The sequence below is a fragment of the Cherax quadricarinatus genome, unplaced genomic scaffold (genome assembly GCF_038502225.1).
Source record: "Cherax quadricarinatus isolate ZL_2023a unplaced genomic scaffold, ASM3850222v1 Contig561, whole genome shotgun sequence".
Lineage (NCBI taxonomy): Eukaryota > Metazoa > Arthropoda > Malacostraca > Decapoda > Parastacidae > Cherax > Cherax quadricarinatus.
The window spans coordinates 75,314-100,212 of NW_027195587.1; the positions used below are offsets into that span (position 1 = coordinate 75,314).

At 40.1% G+C, this 24,899-nt stretch overlaps 1 protein-coding gene across 3 annotated transcripts in view; it reads left to right on the forward strand.

The window, feature by feature from the left end:
* The window catches only part of Su(fu) (suppressor of fused), a 132,984-nt gene that overhangs the window by 72,792 nt on the left and 35,293 nt on the right, over positions 1-24,899 (forward strand). For all 3 annotated transcript variants that reach the window (XM_070080531.1, XM_070080530.1, XM_070080532.1), the window contains one exon: positions 22,693-22,818. In XM_070080531.1, the coding sequence (XP_069936632.1) occupies positions 22,693-22,818 (126 nt within the window). The remainder of the gene's footprint in view (positions 1-22,692; positions 22,819-24,899) is intronic.

Consider the following 24,899-nt stretch of genomic DNA (forward strand, 5'->3'; position numbering starts at 1 on the left):
CAGACAAAAAACACCAGCAATCCTACCATCATGTAAAACAATTACAGGCTTTCGTTTTACACTCACTTGGCAGGACGGTAGTACCTCCCTGGGTGGTTGCTGTCTACCAATCTACTATATTAATTATTATTAATACATATTATTATTATAATTTTTTTTTTTTCAACAAGTCGGCCATCTCCCACCGCACAGATCCAATAATACTAATAATAGTAATAATAATAATAATAATAATAATAATAAAAAATAATAATAATAATAATAGGAGTGAATGGAGACGAATGGTATTTGGAACCTGACAATCTGTTGGAGTGTGAGCAGGGTAATATTTAGTGAAGGGATTCAGGGAAACCGGTTATTTTTATATAGTCGGACTTGAGTCCTGGAAATGAGAAGTACAATGCCTACACTCTAAAGGAGGGGTTTCGGGATATTAGCAGTCTGGAGGGATATGTTGTGTCTCTTTATACGTATATGCTTCTAAACTGTTGTGTTCTGAGCACCTCTGCAAAAACAGTGATTATGTGTGAGTGAGGTGAAAGTGTTGAATGATGATGAAAGTATTTTTTGGGGGGGATTTTCTTTCTTTTTGGGTTACCCTGCCTTGGTGGGAGACGGCCAACTTGTTAAAAATAATTATTTTTTTATTTATTATCACACTGGCCGATTCCCACCAAGGCAGGGTGGCCCGAAAAAGAAAAACTTTCACCATCATTCACTCCATCACTGTCTTGCCAGAAGGGTGCTTTACACTACAGTTTTTAAACTGCAACATTAACCCTTTGAGGGTCGACAGGCCCTCTCCGAAACTCGTTCTCAGGGTCGGCCAAATTTAAAAAAAAAAAAATTTTTTTTTCTTATGAAAAAATAGAGTATTTTTTTCTAAACATTATAGGCTAAACAAAAAAAATTTAACGTCAATACTTACCGAGATATGGAGGTGTGAAATTTGCCAAAATTGAACAACATATGGTAACATCGCCGACTGCCGTCACCCGGTATTTTTCTATTTACTTTTTTATGTACTATTTTCAATTATTTTTCAATTTTTCTTTTTCTGAGTAACTTTTATGGCCTCTGAGGCCAACATGATCAGTACAGTGGACCCCCGCATAACGATGGCATCACATAGCGATTAATCCCCATACCGCTTGCTTTAATCGCAAAAATTTTGCCTCACATACCGCTTAAAAACCCGCTTACCGATTTTCGTCCGAGACGCGTCCAATGTGCGGCCTGAGCCACGCTCACATGTTCCGCCGGTGGCATTGTTTACCAGCCAGCCTCCGCGGTAACATCCAAGCATACAATCAGAATATTTCGTATTATTACAGTGTTTTCGGTGCTTTTTCTGGAAAATAAGTGACCATGGGCCCCAAGAAAGCTTCTAGTGCCAACCCTACAGCAATAAGGGTGAGAATTACAATAGAGATGAAGAAAAAGATCATTGATAAGTATGAAAGTGGAGTGCATGTCTCCGAGCTGGCCAGGTTGTATAATAAACCCCAATCAACCATCGCTACTATTGGTGGTACAGCTGCTGCTGCTGCTGCACTGTCAGCTGCTGCTGCTGCTGCACTGTCAGCTGCTGCTGCTGCTGTAGCACCGTTGTTGGTGTGGCTTATTGAGAATACCAAGAAACAATTAACCCCAGAGGATTTGCCACCCAGGATAACCCAAAAAAGTCAGTGTCATCGAAGACTGTCTAACTTATTTCCATTGGGGTCCTTAATCTTATCTCCCAGGATGCAACCCACACAAGTCGACTAACACCCAGGTGAACAGGGAAAAATGCCTGGAACTAGTGCTCATATTGGTGAATTTAAAGCCAGCAAAGGTTGGTTTGAGAGATTTAAGAATCGTAGTGGCATACACAGTGTGATAAGGCCTGTTCTGGAAGAAAATGCCAAACAGGACCTACAGTACTCAGGAGAAAAGGCACTCCCAGGACACAGTGTCTCATCAGTCATTGCTGCATCTTCAATAAAGGTAAGTGTCATTTATTCTTCATTTAGTAGACTAGTACATGCACAATATATACTGTGCATGTACTACTCTACTATTGTGCATGTATCCTTCTCTTTGTGTGTGGGAAAATGTATATTTCATGTGGTAAAATTTTTTTTTTCATACTTTTGGGTGTCTTGCACGGATTAATTTGATTTCCATTATTTCTTATGGGGAAAATTCATTCACATAGCGATTATTTCGCATAACAATTACCCCTCTTGCACGGATTAAAATCGTTAACCGGGGGTCCACTGTATTTTGTAAGTTATTTCTTTTTCAATACTACACAATAAGGGTGTAAACACTGTTGTCATTATTTTGTTTACAGAAAATATTTACACAAACAAACAATATGAAATGTTGTTTATTACTATTTTTCTATATTTATATATACATATACAGTCACAGGGAATGTTTCTAGAAGTTCTGCAGCCTGTGGAAGTCTTTGAAACATGGTGTCATGCACAGTGGTGTTTTACACTCCTCACACATAAAACGAGTGTCTCTGCGTTGTTGTGGGCGTTTTTTTGTATGTGAACAGACGTAACACCTCTTCTGAGCCTTTTTCTTCAAAGCAGTAGCAGGCAGTTTTACCAGGAAGTGATCACCATGCTTCAGACGAGCAGGTAGTTGTTGATAATTTGGTGGGCGGTCAATTGCAGGTGCTGTTCCTTGGTACTTGAATACTATTTGTCTGATGACAAACAAACAGAATTCGCCGTACTGTGGTTTGTTTCTGGTGCTCATCTTATACATATTATAAGCATTGAGCATGGAAATGTCCAGAAGATGGAAAAACAGTTTGATGTACCACTTATAACTCTTGCGAACACAATCAGCAAACCCAATCTGCATGTCACATTTGTCCACTGAACGCATGTTGAAGGTGTAATCAATCACAGCTGCAGGTTTTAGAATGGGTTCATTTCTCTCTCTATGCTGCCTGTCACTGTCTGCCATTTCATTAGGGTGAATTGATGACAACAGTGTGACATCTCGTTTGTCATGCCACCGAAATGCCATGATGTCATTGGCAGCAAATGCCTGCACCTCACCTCTACGAGTGCCAGCGTCAAACCTGGGCATATGTTTTCGGTTTGCACGAACTGTGCCACACACATCTGTCATGTTCACTCGCAAAAAATCACTGAGTGAGGGGCTTGTGTACCAGTTATCTGTATATAATGTATGCCCCTTACCAAGGTATGGTTCTATCATTGTTCGAACCACATCACCTGAGATGCCCAATAACTTCCTGGTATTTTGCAATGTATAACTTCCAGTGTACACAATAATATCCAATACCAGACCACTGTAACAATCACAAAGCACAAACAACTTTATACCAAAGCGTTTCCTCTTGCTTGGTATGTACTGCTTAAAAGAGAGTCTTCCTTTGAACAGAATCAAAGACTCGTCAATTACAAGCTTCCTGAAGGGATAAAAATGCGTACTGAATTTCTGTTTCAGATACACAAACACATTCCTATTCTTATATAACCTGTCAGTTCTGTCAGGCCTGGTTTTATCTGAGAAGTGAAGCATACGTAACATTAGCACAAATCGATTCACTGGCATTATATCACTGAAACCTGGTGTTGCAATCAGGGGGTCTGTTGACCAGTATGATTTCACTTTGTGCTTATACACATGTGGCATAAGCATTATTGTGGCAAAGAAAAGATACATCTCAGCCACAGTTGCCTCCTTCCATTGGTGTAGACGTGATTTTGGTGAAAGTAATGTGTTTGCCATGGTGTACTCGTAGTATGTGTTGCTTTCCATGACAATACTTTTCATCAGTGGTTCGTCAAAGAATAACTCGAAACATTCCAGTTCAGTGGCATTGTTCCCAAGTGCACAAGATGGCCGTATTCCACTTTGGCTGCCATCAAACTGGTGGGGATTTGGAACAAAATTGACAGCTTCCTGCCAATCCCAGGTGCGGTCTGCTGGTGGGTACTGGACAATGACAGGTGGTTGTGGTTGTGGAGGTTGTGGTTGTGGAGGCTGGTGTGGTGGGGGAGTGGGGGATGGTGGCCTTTGTTCTAGATCAGCTGAGGCAGCGGCGTGGGTGGCAGCGTGGGTGGCAGCATGGCCCACTGCTGGTGCCTCACCGCCGGCACCACTACCACCACGCACATTTTCCATCCCAATTGCAACAGTATCTTCGTCATTTTCACTGTCTGTTCCTGTTGTACAGCCACGGGATGTACTCCAAGATGCACTCCTTCCCCTTGGAATAGCATATGGCACACTTCCAGAGCGCATATATCGTCGTATATACTGACGCTTCACTGGGGAATATTGCACTTCACTATCACTACTGGAACTAGTTTGAAGAGCTTGTAGTTCATATTCACTATCACTATCATCACCCATGCTCTCATCTGAGTCTGGGATTTGGGAAAATAGAAGTTTCCTCTTGGGTTCTGGAACAACTGAACGTGAACACGAGGGCCCAGCACCAGAGGTGGAAGGCTGAGGGTCGTCTGGGTTTTCTTCACTATTACCGATATTATGGTCATTAGTTTCGGTCAAAACCTCACTAAAACCACGAAACTCATCTTCACTGGCACTTCCATCACTATTAGAACTGTCACTGGGGAACAAAAGTGTCCCAATTCGCCGAGGAGTGAGGAGCTTCTTACCGCGAGGCATGGTGGACATTGTTTACTAAGAGGGCATTCCCACAATGCACCACTGGGACCCAGATTTTTTTTCTACCGCGCACACCGACCACGCAGACCCATTCTCTCACACCTAGGCCTACCAGCCTTTTCGCGCGAGATTTGAGGCCGCTAGAATTTATGCGTACTAGTACGTCAAAAACCCCTACGCGTAAGACGTACTAGTACGACGAAAACCCTCAAAGGGTTAACACCCCTCCTTCAGAGTGCAGGCACTGTACTTCCCATCTCCAGGACTCAAGTCCGGCCTGCCGGTTTCCCTGAATCCCTTCATAAATGTTACTTTGCTCACACTCCAACAGCACGTCAAGTATTAAAAACCATTTGTCTCCATTCACTCCTATCAAACACGCTCACGCATGCCTGCTGGAAGTCCAAGCCCCTCGCACACAAAACCTCCTTTACCCCCTCCCTCCAACCTTTCCTAGGCCGACCCCTACCCCGCCTTCCTTCCACTACAGACTGATACACTCTTGAAGTCATTCTGTTTCGCTCCATTCTCTCTACATGTCCGAACAACCTCAACAACCCTTCCTCAGCCCTGTGGACAACAGTTTTGGTAATCCCGCACCTCCTCCTAACTTCCAAACTACGAATTCTCTGCATTATATTCACACCACACATTGCCCTCAGACATGACATCTCCACTGCTTCCAGCCTTCTCCTCGCTGCAACATTCATCACCCATGCTTCACACCCATATAAGAGCGTTGGTAAAACTATACTCTCATACATTCCCCTCTTTGCCTCCAAGGACAAAGTTCTTTGTCTCCACAGACTCCTAAGTGCACCACTCACTCTTTTTCCCTCATCAATTCTATGATTCACCTCATCTTTCATAGACCCATCTGCTGACACGTCCACTCCCAAATATCTGAATACGTTCACCTCCTCCATACTCTCTCCCTCCAATCTGATATTCAATCTTTCATCACCTAATCTTTTTGTTATCCTCATAACCTTACTCTTTCCTGTATTCACCTTTAATTTTCTTCTTTTGCACACCCTACCAAATTCATCCACCAATCTCTGCAACTTCTCTTCAGAATCTCCCAAGAGCACAGTGTCATCAGCAAAGAGCAGCTGTGACAACTCCCACTTTGTGTGTGATTCTTTATCTTTTAACTCCACGCCTCTTGCCAAGACCCTCGCATTTACTTCTCTTACAACCCCATCTATAAATATATTAAACAACCATGGTGACATCACACATCCTTGTCTAAGGCCTACTTTTACTGGGAAAAAATTTCCCTCTTTCCTACATACTCTAACTTGAGCCTCACTATCCTCGTAAAAACTCTTCACTGCTTTCAGTAACCTACCTCCTACACCATACACTTGCAACATCTGCCACATTGCCCCCCTATCTACCCTGTCATACGCCTTTTCCAAATCCATAAATGCCACAAAGACCTCTTTAGCCTTATCTAAATACTGTTCACTTATATGTTTCACTGTAAACACCTGGTCCACACACCCCCTACCTTTCCTAAAGCCTCCTTGTTCATCTGCTATCCTATTTTCTGTCTTACTCTTAATTCTTTCAATTTTAACTCTACCATACACTTTACCAGGTATACTCAACAGACTTATCCCCCTATAATTTTTGCACTCTCTTTTATCCCCTTTGCCTTTATACAAAGGAACTATGCATGCTCTCTGCCAATCCCTAGGTACCTTACCCTCTTCCATACATTTATTAAATAATTGCACCAACCACTCCAAAACTATATCCCCACCTGCTTTTAAAATTTCTATCTTTATCCCATCAATCCCAGCTGCCTTACCACCTTTCATTTTACCTACTGCCTCACGAACTTCCCCCACACTCACAACTGGCTCTTCCTCACTCCTACAAGATGTTATTCCTCCTTGCCCTATACACGAAATCACAGCTTCCCTATCTTCATTAACATTTAACAATTCCTCAAAATATTCCCTCCATCTTCCCAATACCTCTAACTCTCCATTTAATAACTCTCCTCTCCTATTTTTAACTGACAAATCCATTTGTTCTCTAGGCTTTCTTAACTTGTTAATCTCACTCCAAAACTTTTTCTTATTTTTAACAAAATTTGTTGATAACATCTCACCCACTCTCTCATTTGCTCTCTTTTTACATTGCTTCACCACTCTCTTAACCTTCTCTCTTTTTCTCCATATACTCTTCCCTCCTTGCATCACTTCTACTTTGTAAAAACTTCTCATATGCTAACTTTTTCTCCCTTACTACTCTCTTTACATCATCATTCCGCCAATCGCTCCTCTTCCCTCCCGCACCCACTTTCCTGTAACCACAAACTTCTGCTGAACACTCTAACACTACATTTTTAAACCTACCCCATACCTCTTCGACCCCATTGCCTATGCTCTCATTAGCCCATCTATCCTCCAATAGCTGTTTATATCTTACCCTAACTGCCTCCTCTTTTAGTTTATAAACCTTCACCTCTCTCTTCCCTGATGCTTCTATTCTCCTTGTATCCCATCTACCTTTTACTCTCAGTGTAGCTACAACTAGAAAGTGATCTGATATATCTGTGGCCCCTCTATAAACATGTACATCCTGAAGTCTACTTAACAGTCTTTTATCTACCAATACATAATCCAACAAACTACTGTCATTTCGCCCTACATCTATACAAAGTTCAATCAAAGGGCTCCCATTTTCATTTACACCTGGCACCCCAAACTTACCTACCACACCCTCTCTAAAAGTTTCTCCTACTTTAGCATTCAGGTCCCCTACCACAATTACTCTCTCACTTGGTTCAAAGGCTCCTATACATTCACTTAACATCTCCCAAAATCTCTCTCTCTCCTCTGCATTCCTCTCTTCTCCAGGTGCATACACGCTTATTATGACCCACTTCTCGCATCCAACCTTTACTTTAATCCACATAATTCTTGAATTTACACATTCATATTCTCTTTTCTCCTTCCATAACTGATCATTTAACATTACTGCTACCCCTTCCTTTGCTCTAAATCTCTCAGATACTCCAGATTTAATCCCATTTATTTCCCCCCACTGAAACTCTCCTACCCCCTTCAGCTTTGTTTCGCTTAGGGCCAGGACATCCAACTTCTTTTCATTCATAACATCAGCAATCATCTGTTTCTTGTCATCCGCACTACATCCATGCACATTTAAGCATCCCAGTTTTATAAAGTTTTTCTTCTTCTCTTTTTTAGTAAATGTCTACAGGAGAAGGGGTTACTAGCCCATTGCTCCCGGCATTTTAGTCGCCTCATACGACACGCATGGCTTACGGAGGAAAGATTCTTTTCCACTTCCCCATGGACAATAGAAGAAATAAAGAAGGACAAGAGCTATTTAGAAAAAGGAGAAAAACCTAGATGTATGTATATATATATGCATGTGCGTGTCTGTGAAGTGTGACCAAAGTGTAAGTAGGAGTAGCAAGATATCCCTGTTATCTAGCGTGTTTATGAGACAGAAAAAGAAACCAGCAATCCTACCATCATGCAAAACAGTTACAGGTTTTTGTTTCACAGTCATCTGGCAGGATGGTAGTACTTCCCTGGGTGGTTGCTGTCTACCAACCTACTAATAATCCTAGGTAGTAGGTTGGTAGACAGCAACCTCCCAGGGAGGTACTACCATCCTGACAAGTGAGTGTAAAACGAAAGCCTGTAATTGTTTTACATGATGGTAGGATTGCTGGTGTCCTTTTTTTTGTCTCATGGAAATGCAAGATTTCAGGTACGTCTTGTTACTTCTACTTACACTTAGGTCACACTACACATACATGTACAAGCGTATATATACACATCCCTCTGGGTTTTCTTCTATTTTCTTTCTAGTTCTTGTTCTTATTTTTTTCCTCTTATCTCCATGGGGAAGTGGAACAAAATTCTTCCTCCGTAAGCCATGCGTGTTGTAAGAGGCGACTAAAATGCCGGGAGCAAGGGGCTAGTAACCCCTTCTCCTGTATATATTACTAAATTTGAAAGGAACTTTCGTTTTTCCTTTTGGGCCACCCCGCCTCGGTGGGATACGGCCGGTGTGTTGAAAGAAGAATTATAATAATAAGGAGGAGCTTCAGAACACCAACTTAGTGCACTGTTTACCTTGCCGTGGAAGCATTTCTCTCATACAGTGGACCCCCGGTTCACGTTATTAATCCATTCCTGAGAGCTCATCGTAAAGCAAAATTATTGGAAAGCGAATAAATTTTCCCCATAAGAAATAATGGAAATCAAATTAATCCGTGCAAGACAAAAGTATGAAAAAAAAAAACTTTTACCACATGAAATATTAAGTTTAATGCAATAGAATAATTACAATAACAATAATAACAATAGAACAATAACAATAGAATAATTCACACTTACCTTTAATGAAGATCTGGTGATGATTGATGGGATGGGAGGAGGGGAGAGTGTTGAAGTTTTTAATGTTTAGAAGGGGAATCCCCCTCCATTAGGACTTGAGGTAGCAAGTCTTTTTCCGGGGTTACTTCCCTTCTTCTTTTAATGCCACTAGGACCAGTTTGAGAGTCACTGGACTTCTGTCGCACAACATATCTGTCCATAGAGACCTGTACCTCTCATTCCTTTATGACTTTCCTAAAGTGGTTCACAACATTGTCAGTGTACAGGTTGCCAACGGCTTGCAGTAGCTGTGTCAGGGTGATTTTCATCAAAAAAGGTTTGCACTTCAAGCCACTTTGCACACATTTCCTTAATCTTTGAAGTAGGCAACTTCGTCAATTTCTCTATCCCCTCCTCCGAAGCAGTTTCCTCAGGTCTGGCCTCTTGCTGTTGAAGATGATCTAGCAGCTCATCAGTGGTTAGTTCATCATTGTCCTCCTCCTCCAGCTTCCTTGATTGCTGTTTTCCTGTTCACTATAGTAGAGATGGTTGATTGGGATTTACTATACAACTTGGCCAGGTCCGACACACGCACTCCACTTTCATACTTTGCAATTACCTCTTTCTTCGTTTCAATAGTCATTAGCACCCTTGGTCTCGATGGGTTGGCACTAGAAGCTTTCTTGGGGCCCATGGTGACTTATTTTGCAGAAACAAGCACCAAAAACAGTGATAATATGGATAATATGGAATGTACCGAATGTATCCTTAGATGCGCGCACACTGGCTGGCTTGTAAACACTGGCACACATGGGGCAGTTCAGGCCACACGTGGACACGTCTCGTACGAATCGTATCGCATACCGGGTTTTGTAATGGGAACCGAGGCAAATTTTTTGCGATATAATGCTTCGGATACCGGATTTATCAGATATCGATGACTTCGTGAACTGGGGGTCCACTGTATTTTGCTTGCATTTTGTAGAATTATTTTGCCAAATTTCTTTTGTCTAACCATGGGTCCTATGAAAGAAAAAATTGATGATGTCCATGGAATTAAAGCATGAAATCATAGATAAACAAGCGGTGTGCGGGTTGAGGGGAAGTGGGGGAAGCTCGCTGGTAACTCAGATTTTGGCTCGTAACTCAGAGCAAAAAATAGACCGAGTGATGGCTCGTATCTTGAAAAGCTCGTATGTTGGGACTCTCGTAAGTCAGGGTTCCACTCTACATACATACTGTTTAAAAACAAAGTGTTAACAGTAGGTTTATTAAAACAGGATAACTTTTGATAGAATAATAAAACAATGTGAGTAAATAGATACTGAATATTTCTTAGTAAAGTACCAGCAATAAGGTAAACAAAAAAACTTTAACTAAAAATAACTTTATATAAATATTATCGTATTTTCACACACACACACACACACACACACACACACACACACACACACACACACACACACACACACACACACACACACAGGACTGCAAAGAGACCTGGACAGGCTGGACATGTGGTCCAGAAACTGGCTTCTCGAATTCATGCCTCCACCCTCGGCAGCGGTAGCAGCGACCTCCAAGCTCCGTACTTTTCTCCAACTATCAGAGCTACCAATGCTCCTATGATGACCTAGTTACAAGCAAAACTGCACTACCCAACGTAGCACCCAGAATGACCAAAGATTACCAACAGTGAAACCTACAAATCGAAAATAATAGAGATCAAAGGAAGACTGCCCACAAACCGAAAGCAACACCCCGCTGCCAGCCGAACAACGTAACCCTAAACTTTGTATAACTACAACTTCTTCTTAACTACAACAATTCCTGTAGTATTATGAGGCGCAATCTAAGAGGAAACAGCACCAAGGCCAGCAAGAAAACACCGAAAAATCAACTATTCAACAAGTGTAGTCAGGAGGACGCCGGCCCAGCAACCACCCCACTCACCACCACTCAAGGCGACACCACAACAATAACAACAAACATGGCTGCCACCAGCCCATCCTCCCCTCTCTTCCCCGGATTCAACCTACCAAGTAGTCTCTCAGGTATGACCAACGATCCAGATACCCTAAAGACATGCATCTCCAACTTAGTTATTGAAAATATGAACCTTCGAGAGACGCTAACAAAACAAGACACCAGGATGACACAACTCGAGAACAAAATCCTCAGTCTTGAACAAAAGTTAACAACACCAGGAATGACTAACTGTGACAAGACCATCCAAACAGTCATAGATAGCCATACCCAACAAATAATATCTCTTAATACAAAGGTTGAAGAAGCAGTAAAAGAATGGAAGAACAACTTAGATAACCAGTTCAGTGACTACTTTGCTCTCCAAGAAGATAAAACTGAACAAGATAAACTATCGGACGCAGTAATAGTTAACAGTCCACTTTTTCCCAGTGATATGAACCAAACAAACAGTAAAGAAATTACTCTGCAGATCATAAAGGACCAAACAAGTGTTATTGTACCAGAGTCAGAAATAAAAGAAGCCAGGTTACTAGGATCCCATGGTAGAAAAAGTGTTATGCTTAGATTCCACTCACATGACAGGAAAAAAGACTTAATTATTGCATCTATTAAAGTAAAGAAAGAGGTATACATAAACGAGTGTCTTACCAAAAAATGTCAGAACCTCCTGTATAGAGTCAGAAAACTTAAGCGGGAGAATAATGACACAATACACCAATGCTTCACACGGGATGGGAAAATTCTAGTTAGGAAAACAAATGTAGGTCAACTGTACACAATCACGAACGAGAATGATCTATCACGATTTCTCAGGGATACTAATCTTACAGAGAATAACTAAACAATGTCCAACCTAAAAGCCTACGTAGTGTAGTGTATGTTTTGCTCCATTATTGTTCAAATTTCATTGTACAATCTCTTAGTAATTAAATAATCAACTACCTCATTTTGTGATTTTACTAGTAAGCATAAGTCACCTTATGTAATTTTCTTATTTACTATTGTTTGCTTAAACATTAGCTGAATTGATACTTTCTCTGTCCATATTACTACCTCATATTTTTTTAAATACTATCAATTGATATTACTTATTAAAATTAATAATTACCATTTTTACTATAATTTCAATTTACTCTCAACATTTTTGACATTTAATAACCATTACTTGTCTAATTACCTTTATCTGTTTTAATACCACATTTACTATCTTAGAGTACTCTTAATTACCTTGTACTGCCAAATAACCTCTAGTATAACTACCAGTGCAATATTGAATGAAATAAACATTACTTTTTCACTTTTTTTGTGATCATTATTACTTACTAAAATTTTATTAAACACCAAATTTACTACCAGTCAATTTTACTTCTTTACATTAAACATTATTTTATACTTCCCATAACATTTTGTTGCCAAATTTTCAAGTTTGTATATTCAACTCCAACCTTTATATTATCCTTTGTACCTGTGTACCTGTGTACCTGTGTACCTGTCTACAATCTTACTTTCATATTATAACCAAGACATTACCATTGTTATTTTTTACTATTATTCTTTTGGTACTTTAATTGTGAATTTTATTTTGTCAATTTAAATCTAGTTATACTCTTGATCTTGTCAACAACCTATACCAGACTCTAGTGCAATTGCAAGTACCATTTCAATTTGTATTTTTATATTATAAGTTTATATTGTAAGGCCTACTCTAAGATTGTTTTCATATCTTAGTGACTATATTGTGTGTGCAATTAGTGTATATTTCAATTATATTATTGTTCAAGGCCCTTAACTATCTTTTGCTAACTAGTACCAACTACCTCATATATATATACAGGAAGGCCCCACTTATACGGCGGGTTAGGTTCCAGGCTACCGCCGTAAAGCGGAAATCGCCGTAAAGTGGAACACCCTTTTTTTCCACTTATAAATGCATACAAACACTAGATAACAAGTTTACACTAACATATATTAAGTTAGCAATAGAACCAGGCATCAAAAAACAATAAAAAGGTACAATACACACATAGTGCACTCATTACTTACCTTAAAATATTTATAGTCTTAATCTAGGGTGAGACAAGTAGTATTTATTGTAAGAAATCAAGTGTGGTATGTATTGTAATAGCCTCACCAGGCCACCCCACCCACACATACTATTCTATGATATTTAAGCATCCCAGAGCGATAAAATGTATATACAGTTCACTCATTACTTACCTTAAAATATTTGTAGTCTTAATGTAGGGTCAGGAGTAAGTAAATGAGATAAAACGAATAAATGAGAGAGAGAAAGAATGAGTACATGAGAGGGGGCAGGCGCAGTTATGTAAACAAACCAGGGGAAGGTAAGTTTTGTAAACAAACGAAATGTACACGTCTGGTTTGTGTACAAGTTACATTGTGTACAGGTTGTCTCTACATTGATACGGTAGAATTAATAAAGAAGAACACTCCCATTCTCATGTAACATCATTTTGAGAAGAAATGAAGCTCTGAGTGAAGGCAATGGAAATAAGTCACACTGACTTTTTTGGGTTATCCTAGGTTCTCTACATGTATGTTGTTATGTATGATAATCTATGTAACTGTATTTGTGTATACCTGAATAAACTTACTTACATACATACGAAAGGAATAATTTTCTACAGTTACCCCCAGTAACACATTTACTCTTATGTTAGATTAGAGAAAATGTTATTCTTGCAGTCACTTGTACAAGTTATGTGGCTCCCACATCTTATATTTATGTTTATTTATTCTATTGTGGGGTGTATTTATCATCTTTTTATGTTATGTATCGTGTTTATTATATAATTTTGAAAAAAATATCATGGATGGATTAATGAAAATGTGTATATTACCGTAATATACGACATTTAATGAGACTCGGTATTGTTATTATCACCACTTGTGCAAGTCGTCTGCTTCGACATCTCACATTTGTTTATTTATTCTACTGTGGGGTGTATTTATCTTATTTATATGTTATGCATCGTGTTTATTATATAATTTTGAAAAAAATATCATGGATGGATTAATGAAAATGTGTATATTACCGTAATATACGACATTTAATGAGACTCAGTATTGTTATTATCACCACTTGTGCAAGTCGTCTGCTCACATCTCACATTTGTTTATTTATTCTACTGTGGGGTGTATTTATCTTATTTATATGTTATGCATCGTGTTTATTATATAATTTTGAAAAAAATATCATGGATGGATTAATGAAAATGTGTATATTACCGTAATATACGACATTTAATGAGACTCAGTATTGTTATTATCACCACTTGTGCAAGTCGTCTGCTCACATCTCACATTTGTTTATTTATTCTACTGTGGGGTGTATTTATCTTATTTATATGTTATGCATCGTGTTTATTATATAATTTTGAAAAAAATATCATGGATGGATTAATGAAAATGTGTATATTAACGTAATATACGACATTTAAATGACTCGATGTATGTAAGTTTATTTAGGTACAGGTATACATAAGTATAATTATCAGAGTATATATAAAATATGAAATAACTTTTAAAAACATTTGAAATTTTGGAGTTTCCAGACAAAATGGAGAGACTTAGTGCTTACTGAGCTCATGGAGAATGTAAACAAACAGGGTGGGGCACGGTGACCGTATTAGAAAGTCAGGTGGGGGGAGCCGTATAGTGAGTTTTGGTCATAATTTGAAATGTCCGTATTAGCGGAACGCCGTAAAGCGGAACGCCGTAAAGCGGGGCCCTCCTGTACGTATAAAGATACACAACATATCCCTCCAAACTGCTAATATCCCAAAACCCCTCCTTTAAAGTGCAGGCATTGTATGTACTTCCCATTTCCACGACTCAAGTCCGGCTATATAAAAATAATAGGTTTCCCTGAATCCCTTCACTAAATATTACCCTGCTCACACTCCAACAGATCGTCAGGTCCCAAATATCATTCGTCTCTATTAACTCCTATTGAACACACTCATGTATGCCTGCTGGAAGTCCAAGCCCCTCGCCCACAAAACCTCCCTTACCCCTTCCTTCCAACCGTTTCGAGGACGACCACTACCCCACCTTCCTTCCCCTACAGATTTAAATGCTCTCCATGTCATTCTACTTTCATCCATTCTCTCTAAATGACCAAACCACCTCAACAACCCCTCTTCTGCCCTCTAACTAATACTTTTATTAACTCCACACCTTCTCCTAATTTCCACACTCCGAATTTTCTGCATAATATTTACACCACACATTGCCCTTAGACAGGACATCTCCACTGCCTCCAACCACCTCCTCGCTGCTGCATTCACAACCCAAGCTTCACACCCATATAAGTGTGTTGGTACTACTATACTTTCATACATTCCTTTCTTTGCCTCCATATATGTATATATATATATATATCTATATATATATGTATATATATTATATATATATATATATATATATATATAGGTAGTAGGTTGGTAGACAGCAACCACCCAGGGAGGTACTACCGTCCTGCCAAGTGAGTGTAAAACGTAAGCCTGTAATTGTTTTACATGATGATAGGATCGCTGATGTCTTTTGTCTGTCTCATAAACACGCAAGATTTCAGGTATGTCTTGCTACTTCTACTTACACTTAGGTCACACTACACAAACATGTACAAGCATATATATACACACCCCTCTTGGTTTTCTGCTATTTTCTTTCTAGTTCTTGTTCTTGTTTATTTCCTCTTACCTCCATGGGGAAGTGGAACAGAATTCTTCCTCCGTAAGCCATGCGTGTTGTAAGAGGCAACTAAAATGCCAGGGGCAAGGGGCTAGTAACCCCTTCTCTTGTATATATTACTAAATGTAAAAGGAGAAACTTTCGTTTTTCCTTTTGGGCCACCCTGCCTTGGTGGGATACGGCCGATGTGTTGAAAGAAAGAATATATATATATATATTTTTTTTTCTACTTTTTTTATTCTTTTGCTAAGATAAGATAAGATAAGATTTCGTTCGGATTTTTAACCCCGGAGGGTTAGCCACCCAGGATAACCCAAGAAAGTCAGTGCGTCATCGAGGACTGTCTAACTTATTTCCATTGGGGTCCTCAATCTTGTCCCCCAGGATGCGACCCACACCAGTCGACTAACACCCAGGTACCTATTTGCTGCTAGGTGAACAGGACAACAGGTGTAAGGAAACGTGTCGAAATGTTTCCACCCACCGGGAATCGAACCCGGGCCCTCCGTGTGTGAAGCGAGAGCTTTAGCCACCAGGCCACCGGGCCACCTTAACTTGTATAATTTATCTTGTCAATTTAAATCTAGTTATACTCTAATTCTTGTAAACAACTTATATAACACCTTAGTGCAATTACAACTGAGAGTCTTGTGCCTTTTTTATATCATTAGATTAAACTCAGTTGTACTATAGCTCATTCTAGCTCAATACATAGTCAGTACCAAAGTCATTATATTAGACCATAGTGTAATTACTAGTGAGAGCCTGGTGCTATTTTTAATTTGTATTTCTACATTATTAGATTAAACCTAGTTGTACTATTGCTCACTCTAGGTCAATACATAGACTATACCAAAGTCATTACATTAGACCTTAGTGCAATTACAAGTGAGAGTCTTGTGCTATTTTTAATTTGTATTTTTATATTATTAGTTTATACCTAGTTGTACTTTAGCTCATTCCAGCACAACACATAGACAACACCAACTTCATTATGTGTATTAGTGACTATACTCTACATGACCAAAATGCTATAGCTATATACTTGTCCAAACTTCCCACCACTACAGATATCAGTACTAAAACTCAACACACAACTCAGGATATAAATAACCATAATTTAAACCTAGAAGATGATTAATCACGTTGACCCTGATCTAAACCTACATAATCTGACACACAATCAAAACCTATTGGAAAGTAACTGCCTTTACTACACAGCATCACAAGCCAGCACTATCCTAAACAATGCTAAAAGTCTATCAGTACTTAACTACAACATCAGGTCCTTAAGCAAACACTACGATGACCTCCTGGCACTCCTTGAATCACTAAAGACACCCTTCTCCTGCATTATTCTTACCGAGACCTGGCTAAAACAGGACACAATAGATATCTACCCTCTACCAGGATACACAGCAATCCACAACTGCAGACCATACCAAGTTGGGGGTGGTATTGCAATCTATTACTCTAACCAATTATCTTGTATCAGCACCAATTGCTTCAGTGATGAATATGGAGAATACATTTTTGCTAATTTTACTGTAAAAAACCTTAAGACGCCTATAACAATCGGTGCCATTTACCGGATACCCCACACTAACATCCCAAACTTCAGTGAGAAATTAAAGGCACTAATAACAAACAGACAAATGAATAAGCACCACCTTCTCTTAGCTGGAGACTTCAACATCAACCTTGGCCTACTAGATGATCAGCCTGTAACTGATTTCATCAACAATATGAACAACACACTTCTCATACCAACAATAACTAAACCAACCAGGCTCACTGAAACAAGTGCAACCATAATAGACCACATATGGACCAATATACTAGCCCCCCTTAAATCAGGGATAATCACAGATAGCACTACAGACCACTACCCTACCTTCCTCTTGACAAACATTAGTAAACCACCACTTGAATACAACAAAGTCTCATTTAGACTCCATGATGAGGCCTCAATAAGGAAGTTCACAGCTGACCTAGAGACTGTTGACTGGCCTACAGAATTCTCCAAGGCCAATGGTATTGACGACTGGACAGACATTTTTCTTAACAAACTACTTAGACTATACAACAAACATTGTCCTATAAAAACGAAACAGATCACAAACAAACGGCTTGGTTGCCCATGGCTAACCAGCACCATTCTGAAATCCATTGATAAGAAACACCAATATGAAAAGCAATATAGACAGGGCTTAATACACAAAGATATTCTTAAACACTATTCATCAGTCCTCACCAAAGTAATAAAGAAAGCCAAACAACTATACTACTCCAGTAGATTCACTGACACAAGAGGAGATATAAAAAAGACCTGGAAAACACTCTCTCAGATTCTAGGGACCCACAAACTGAAAAAAAAACAAGAATATTGTCCTAACTAAACCTAATGAAACACCACTGCAACCCACCGACACAGCTAACAAGATAAACGACTTCTTCTCAACCATAGGTTGTAATCTCGCCAATAAAATCCCACATACCAATGCCCATGCCGGGGACTACCTAGATGGGAATTTCCCAAATTCCTTCTATCTTGCTCCAACTGAGCCCACGGAAGTCACCGAGATTATAAAGTCACTTAAAAATAACTCAGGGAATCTGTCTCATGTCCCACCATTATTGTACAAGAGAGTGGCCCATGTCCTCTCGCATACTATCTCATTGCTTTTTAACAAGTCACTAGAAGCTAGCACCTTCCCGAAACTACTCAAGACGGCAAGGGTTACACCAATACATAAAGGTGGTGACCCTACAGATTTAAACAACTATAGGCCAATATCAAACTTACCATTGCTATCCAAAATCTTTGAGAAACTCGTGCACAGGAGACTATATTCATTTATAACGTCACAAAACATACTCAACCCCTGCCAATTTGGATTCAGGAAAAATAAAAGCACTAACGATGCAATTATAAAAATGCTAGATCTGCTTTACACAGCATTGGAAAATAAGGAATATCCACTAGGAATTTTTATTGACCTAAGAAAAGCTTTTGACACAGTAGACCACGGCATCCTACTCCACAAACTTGACCATTATGGTATAAGAGGCCATGCGCTTGCATATTTCAAATCTTACCTTACTAATAGGTATCAGTATGTCACCATTAAAGACACAGCATCAACAACACAGCCACTTGATACTGGAGTTCCGCAGGGAAGTGTCCTTGGTCCCCTGCTCTTCCTCATATACATCAATGATCTTCCAAACGTATCTCGACACCTGAACCCCATTCTCTTTGCTGACGACACGACTTATGTCATCTCTCACCCTAATCTTGCAACCCTCAACACCATTGTTAATGAGGAGCTGATCAAAATATCGACTTGGATGACAGCCAATAAACTTACGCTTAACGTTGACAAAACCTACTACATTATGTTTGGTAACAGAGCAGGAGATGTGCAAATTAACATTAAGATAGACAACACTCTAAATACCAGGCATAATGAGGGCAAATTCCTAGGCCTATACCTCGACAACAACCTGAACTTCAGCACCCATATCCAACACATAACCAAAAAAGTATCCAAAACGGTTGGGATCCTCTCCAAGATACGATACTACGTGCCGCAAACTGCCCTTCTCACACTATACCATTCACTTATATATCCATACCTCACCTATGCTATCTGTGCTTGGGGTTCAACTGCAGCAACACACCTAAAGCCAATAATAACCCAACAAAAAGCCGCAGTAAGAATAATCACTAAATCCCATCCCTGGAAACACCCCCCCCCCACTCTTCATAGATCTAAACTTACTCCCTGTTCAGTACATCCACACTTACTACTGTGCAATCTACATCTACAGGACCTTAAATTCCAATATTAACCTTGACCTAAAACGCTTTCTTGATAGTTGTGACAGAACCCACAGGCACAACACCAGACACAAACATCTCTATGACATTCCCCGTGTCCGACTAAACCTTTACAAAAATTCAATGTATGTCAAAGGCCCTAAAATCTGGAACACCCTACCTGAAAATTCCAAAACTGCAGACACATTCATCACCTTCAAAACTACCATCAGAAAACATCTTATCTCCCTGATACACCCTGTCAACTAATAATACGAATACCACCTGGTGGTTCACACTTACACTCACTCACCCATTTGACCATAAACAGAAATATCAATCTCAATCTCAAAATAATGAATCTTAACTAGTCATAAGTTGGCCTGTGATACTCCAATACTGAAACTACGTATAGTGCCAAAACAAAAGCATTCACATTGCTAAACTCACAACTAGTATTTAGTCACTTAGCCATAATACCAACTTATCTCATAATTTTGTAACATTTTAAACCTAAGATTTAATATAAGTCTGCCCGAAATGCCTAGCCATGCTAGGCGTTCTAGTGGTACACTCTGTAATTATTATTTTACTACATGTAAACCACACAATAACCAAATTCTGTAAACTCAGCATTGTAATACTTATAGAGAATAAAGTTTGAATTTGAATTTGAATCCTTCCAAATGCAAAGTCATGAAGATTGTGACCATAACACCGAGCACATCACCGGAGGCACACATCAACCAAATAACTGCTGCAGCATATGGGCGCCTGGCAAACCTGAGAATAGCGTTCCGATACCTTAATAAGGAATCGTTCAAGACACTGTACACTGTGTATGTTAGGCCCATACTGGAGTATGCAGCACCAGTCTGGAACCCACACCTGGTCAAGCATGTCAAGAAGTTAGAGAAAGTACAAAGGTTTGCAACAAGGCTAGTCCCAGAGCTCAGGGGAATGTCGTACGAGGAAAAGTTGAGGGAAATCAAACTGACGACACTGGAGGACAGAAGGGTCAGGGGAGACATGATAACGACATACAAGATACTGCAGGGAATAGACAAGGTGGACAGAGATAGGATGTTCCAGAGAGGGGACACAGAAACAAGGGGCCACAACCGGAAGCTGAAGACTCAGACGAGTCACAGGGACGTTAGGAAGTATTTCTTCAGTCATAGAGTAGTCAGGAAGCGGAATAGCCTAGCAAGTGAAGTAGTGGAGGCAGGAACCATACATAGTTTTAAGAAGAGGTATGACAAAGCTCAGGAAGCAGAGAGGGAGAGGACCTAGTAGTGATCAGTGAAGAGGCGGGGCCAGGAGCTGAGTCTCGACCCTTGCAACCACAATTAGGTGAGTACAGTTAGGTGAGTACACACACACACACACACACACACACACACACACACACACACACACACACACTCACTCACTCACTCACTCACTCTCACTCTCACTCTCACTCTCTCTTGCTCTCTCTCTCGCTCTCTCTCTCTCTCTCACTCTCACTCTCTCTCTCTCACTCTCACTCTCACTCTCTCTCTCTCACTCTCACTCTGTCTCTCTCACTCTCACTCTGTCTCTCTCTATCTCTCTCTTTATCTCTCTCTCTCTCTCTCTCTCTCTCTCTCTCTCTCTCTCTCTCTCTCTCTCTCTCTCTCTCTCTCTCACTCTCACTCTCACTCTCTCTCACTCTCACTCTTTCTCATGCTCTCTCTCTCACTCTCACTCTTTCTCACGCTCTCTCACTCTCACTCACTCACTCTCATTCTGTCTCTCACTGTCTCTCACTCTCTCTCTCACTCTCTCTCTCACTCTCTCTCTCTCTCTCTCTCTCTCTCACACACACACACACACACACACACACACGCACGAGCACGCATGCGCGCACACACACACACACACACACACACACACACACACACACACACACACACACACACACACACACACACACACACACACACACACACGAAGAAAGGTTGAGGGAAATCGGCCTTATGACACTGGAGGCCAGGAGGGTCAGGGGAGACATGATAACGACATATAAAATACTGCGCAGAATAGACGAGGTGGACAAAGACGGGATGTTCCAGAGATGGGACACAGACACAAGAGGTCACAATTGGAAGTTGAAGACTCAGATGAATCAAAGGGATGTTAGGAAGTATTTCTTCAGTCATAGAGTAGTCAAGCCGTGGAATAGCCTAGAAAGTGAAGTAGTGGAGGTGGGAACCATACATAGTTTTAAGGCGAGGTATGATAAAGCTCATGGAGCAGGGAGACAGAGGACCTAGTAGCAATCAGTGAAGAGGCAGGGCCAGGAGCTATGACTTGACCCCTGCAACCACAAATAGGTGAGTACAAATAGGTGAGTACAGGTAGTGGAAATGAGCTAGTTGTGGTAGCATGTGCTATTTACCCCCCCCTCTCTCTCTCTCTCGAGAGAGAGAGAGAGAGAGAAAGAGAGAGAGAGGGGGGAGAGAGGGAAGGAGGGAAGTACCTAGATGATGGTGAAGGACTCTTGATACAAAGAATTGGAGCTACCCTTTCCTTCCTTAGATCAAACCTTGTTACATCCCACACCTCAGGTGCTCTGGCCTCTACAGGTGTAGTGTTTGGATGTGAATATAATAACAGCAGTAGTACCATAGTATATGAAAACTTAACTTGGAAAGATGGGACAACACAAACAGATATGAAACCCCTCAAGAGAGATGCTTTGATGCTGGTAAGGGGCTTTTGCTCCAAGGAACTAGAAGGTCTCCAAGGAACCTGAATGTCTCCAATTTCCCAGGTTCTGTAAGTGTTCTCTATGGGTTGAGTGTTTTCCTCTGGTTTAAGTGGGAATACATAATTCTGATGTAATGGCAAGTATTTTATTGTAATAAAGTTGGTAGAATTGCCGACAATATGTAAAGTAAAAGGACACAAGTGCAACTAATGTGACATTTATTGTGGCAATGTTTCACTCTCCAGGAGCTTTATCAAGCTTGATAAAGCTCCTGGAGAGCGAAACGTTGCCACAATAAATGTCACATTAGTTGCACTTGTGTCCTTTTACTTTACAAGTATTTTATTGCCCAGATTTGTTTATATATGCATATGAATATTTTGTGTTGGCAGTGAAGCAGATGTAGAAGGTAATATAGCCAGCACAGATTCAGCAGAGCTGTTTGTTACACGAAGGTTGGAGTCAGTGCACCTTACAATCAACCTGGAGTCAGGAGCACTACTGCCTCTTGCTCTGAGGTAAGGCTTCAAGATCATTTTATATTTATTAACATGTGCAAATAAACTACTTTAAAAAAATAGTGAATTTCCAAGCACTTTTGTGATTTCACACATTGTCAAGGAACAGTTCCTTGATAATATGAGAAGTAATGAAAGCACTTGTAAATTCACTATTTTTTCATGGTGGTTATTTTGCATATTGTGATATCACCTGTTTACTGTGATCTTATTGCATTATTATAGAAAAAAAGCAGAATTTATTTTTAATACATCGGCCTTCTTCCACAGGCAAAGTGTGGTCCAAAAAATGAGAAAACACTTTCATCACCACTCATTTAATAGTTGTCATGTCAGATGTGCAGGGATATCAGATTTCAAATTACCCTCCAAACTTCAACAACTACACCTCTCCTTCAGAGTACAGGCACTGTACTTACCAACCCCAGGACTTATCCTTAGCTAACCAGTTTTCCTGAATCCCTTCATGAGTGTTATCTTGCTCTCACTCCAACAGCATGTCAAGCAAAAAAAAAAAAAACACTCAATCTAATATACTCACACAAGTTTGCCAAATGTTCAGGCCACTAGCACTGAGAAGCTCCTTTATCCTCTCTCCCTCGCTCTAACCCATTCTGGGTCAGCCCCTACCCCCTCCTTCCATCCACTCCAAATTTATACACCCTGTTGATCATGCTATTCTGCTCCATCTTTTATAAATGCCTAAACCACTTCTCAGTCCTCTGAATTATAAGTCTGATAACCCCAGAGGCTTCTAACTACTTTGCTCTGAATTCTCTGTGTAATATTAACACCACACTTTGCTGTCAAACATGACATCTGCATTGCTTCAAGCCTCCTCCTCGCTGCAATACTCAAAGCCCATGCCTTACACCCATGTAAAAATGTTGGTACCACTATACTCTGATGCATTCCACATTTTACCTCCATGGATAAACTTTCCATAGATGGTTTTACAAAGGGGCATTCCTGTCTTAGGAATTTACTAACTTTTTTCACTAAGGTATTTGAGGAGGTAGATCATGGTATTGAATATGATATTGTGTATACACTGCATTGACTTCAGCAAGGCTTTTGATAGAGTTCCACATCAGAGGCTATTGAGGAAACTTAAGGCACACAGAATAGGGGGAGAAATTTTCTCCTGCGTAGAGGCAAAGTTGACAAATAGGCAGCAGAGAGTTTGCATAAATGGAGAGAAATCAGAATGGGGGCATGTCACAAGTGGTGTTCCACAGGAGTCAGTGTTGGGCCTCTTATTCTTTACAATTTACATAAACGACTTAGATGAGGGAATAAATAGTGACATAAGCAAATTTGCTGACAACACCAAAATAGGCTGTCCAGTTCATTCTAATGAGGACATTAGAACACTCCAGGATGATTTGAATAGACTGATGTAGTGATCAGAGAAGTGGCAGATGCAGTTTAATACATATAGACAAATGCAAAGTTGTAAATGTTGGACAGGAAAATAAACATGCCACATATAAACTAAATAATGTAGATCTTAATATTACTGATTGCAAAAAGGATTTAGGAGTTCTGGTTAGCAGTAATCTGAAACCGAGACAACATTGCTTAAGTGTTCGCAAAAAAGCGAATAGAATTCTTGGCTTTATATCAGGAAGTATAAATAATAGCAGTCCTCAGGTTGTTCTTCAACTCTATATATCTTTGGCTAGTCCTCATTTAGATTATGCTGCACAGTTCCGGTCACCGTATTACAGAATGGATATAAATGCACTGAAAAAGGTACAAAGGAGGATGACAGAGTTTATCCCATGTATCAGAAATCTTCTCTATGAGGATAGACTGAGAGCATATCAGGAAGTATAAATAATAGCAGTCCTCAGGTTGTTCTTCAACTCTATATATCTTTGGCTAGTCCTCATTTAGATTATGCTGCACAGTTCCGGTCACCGTATTACAGAATGGATATAAATGCACTGAAAAAGGTACAAAGGAGGATGACAGAGTTTATCCCATGTATCAGAAATCTTCTCTGTGAGGATAGACTGAGAGCCCTGAATCTGCTCTCTGTAGAAAGGCGTAGAATTAGGGGGGATGTGATCGAGGTG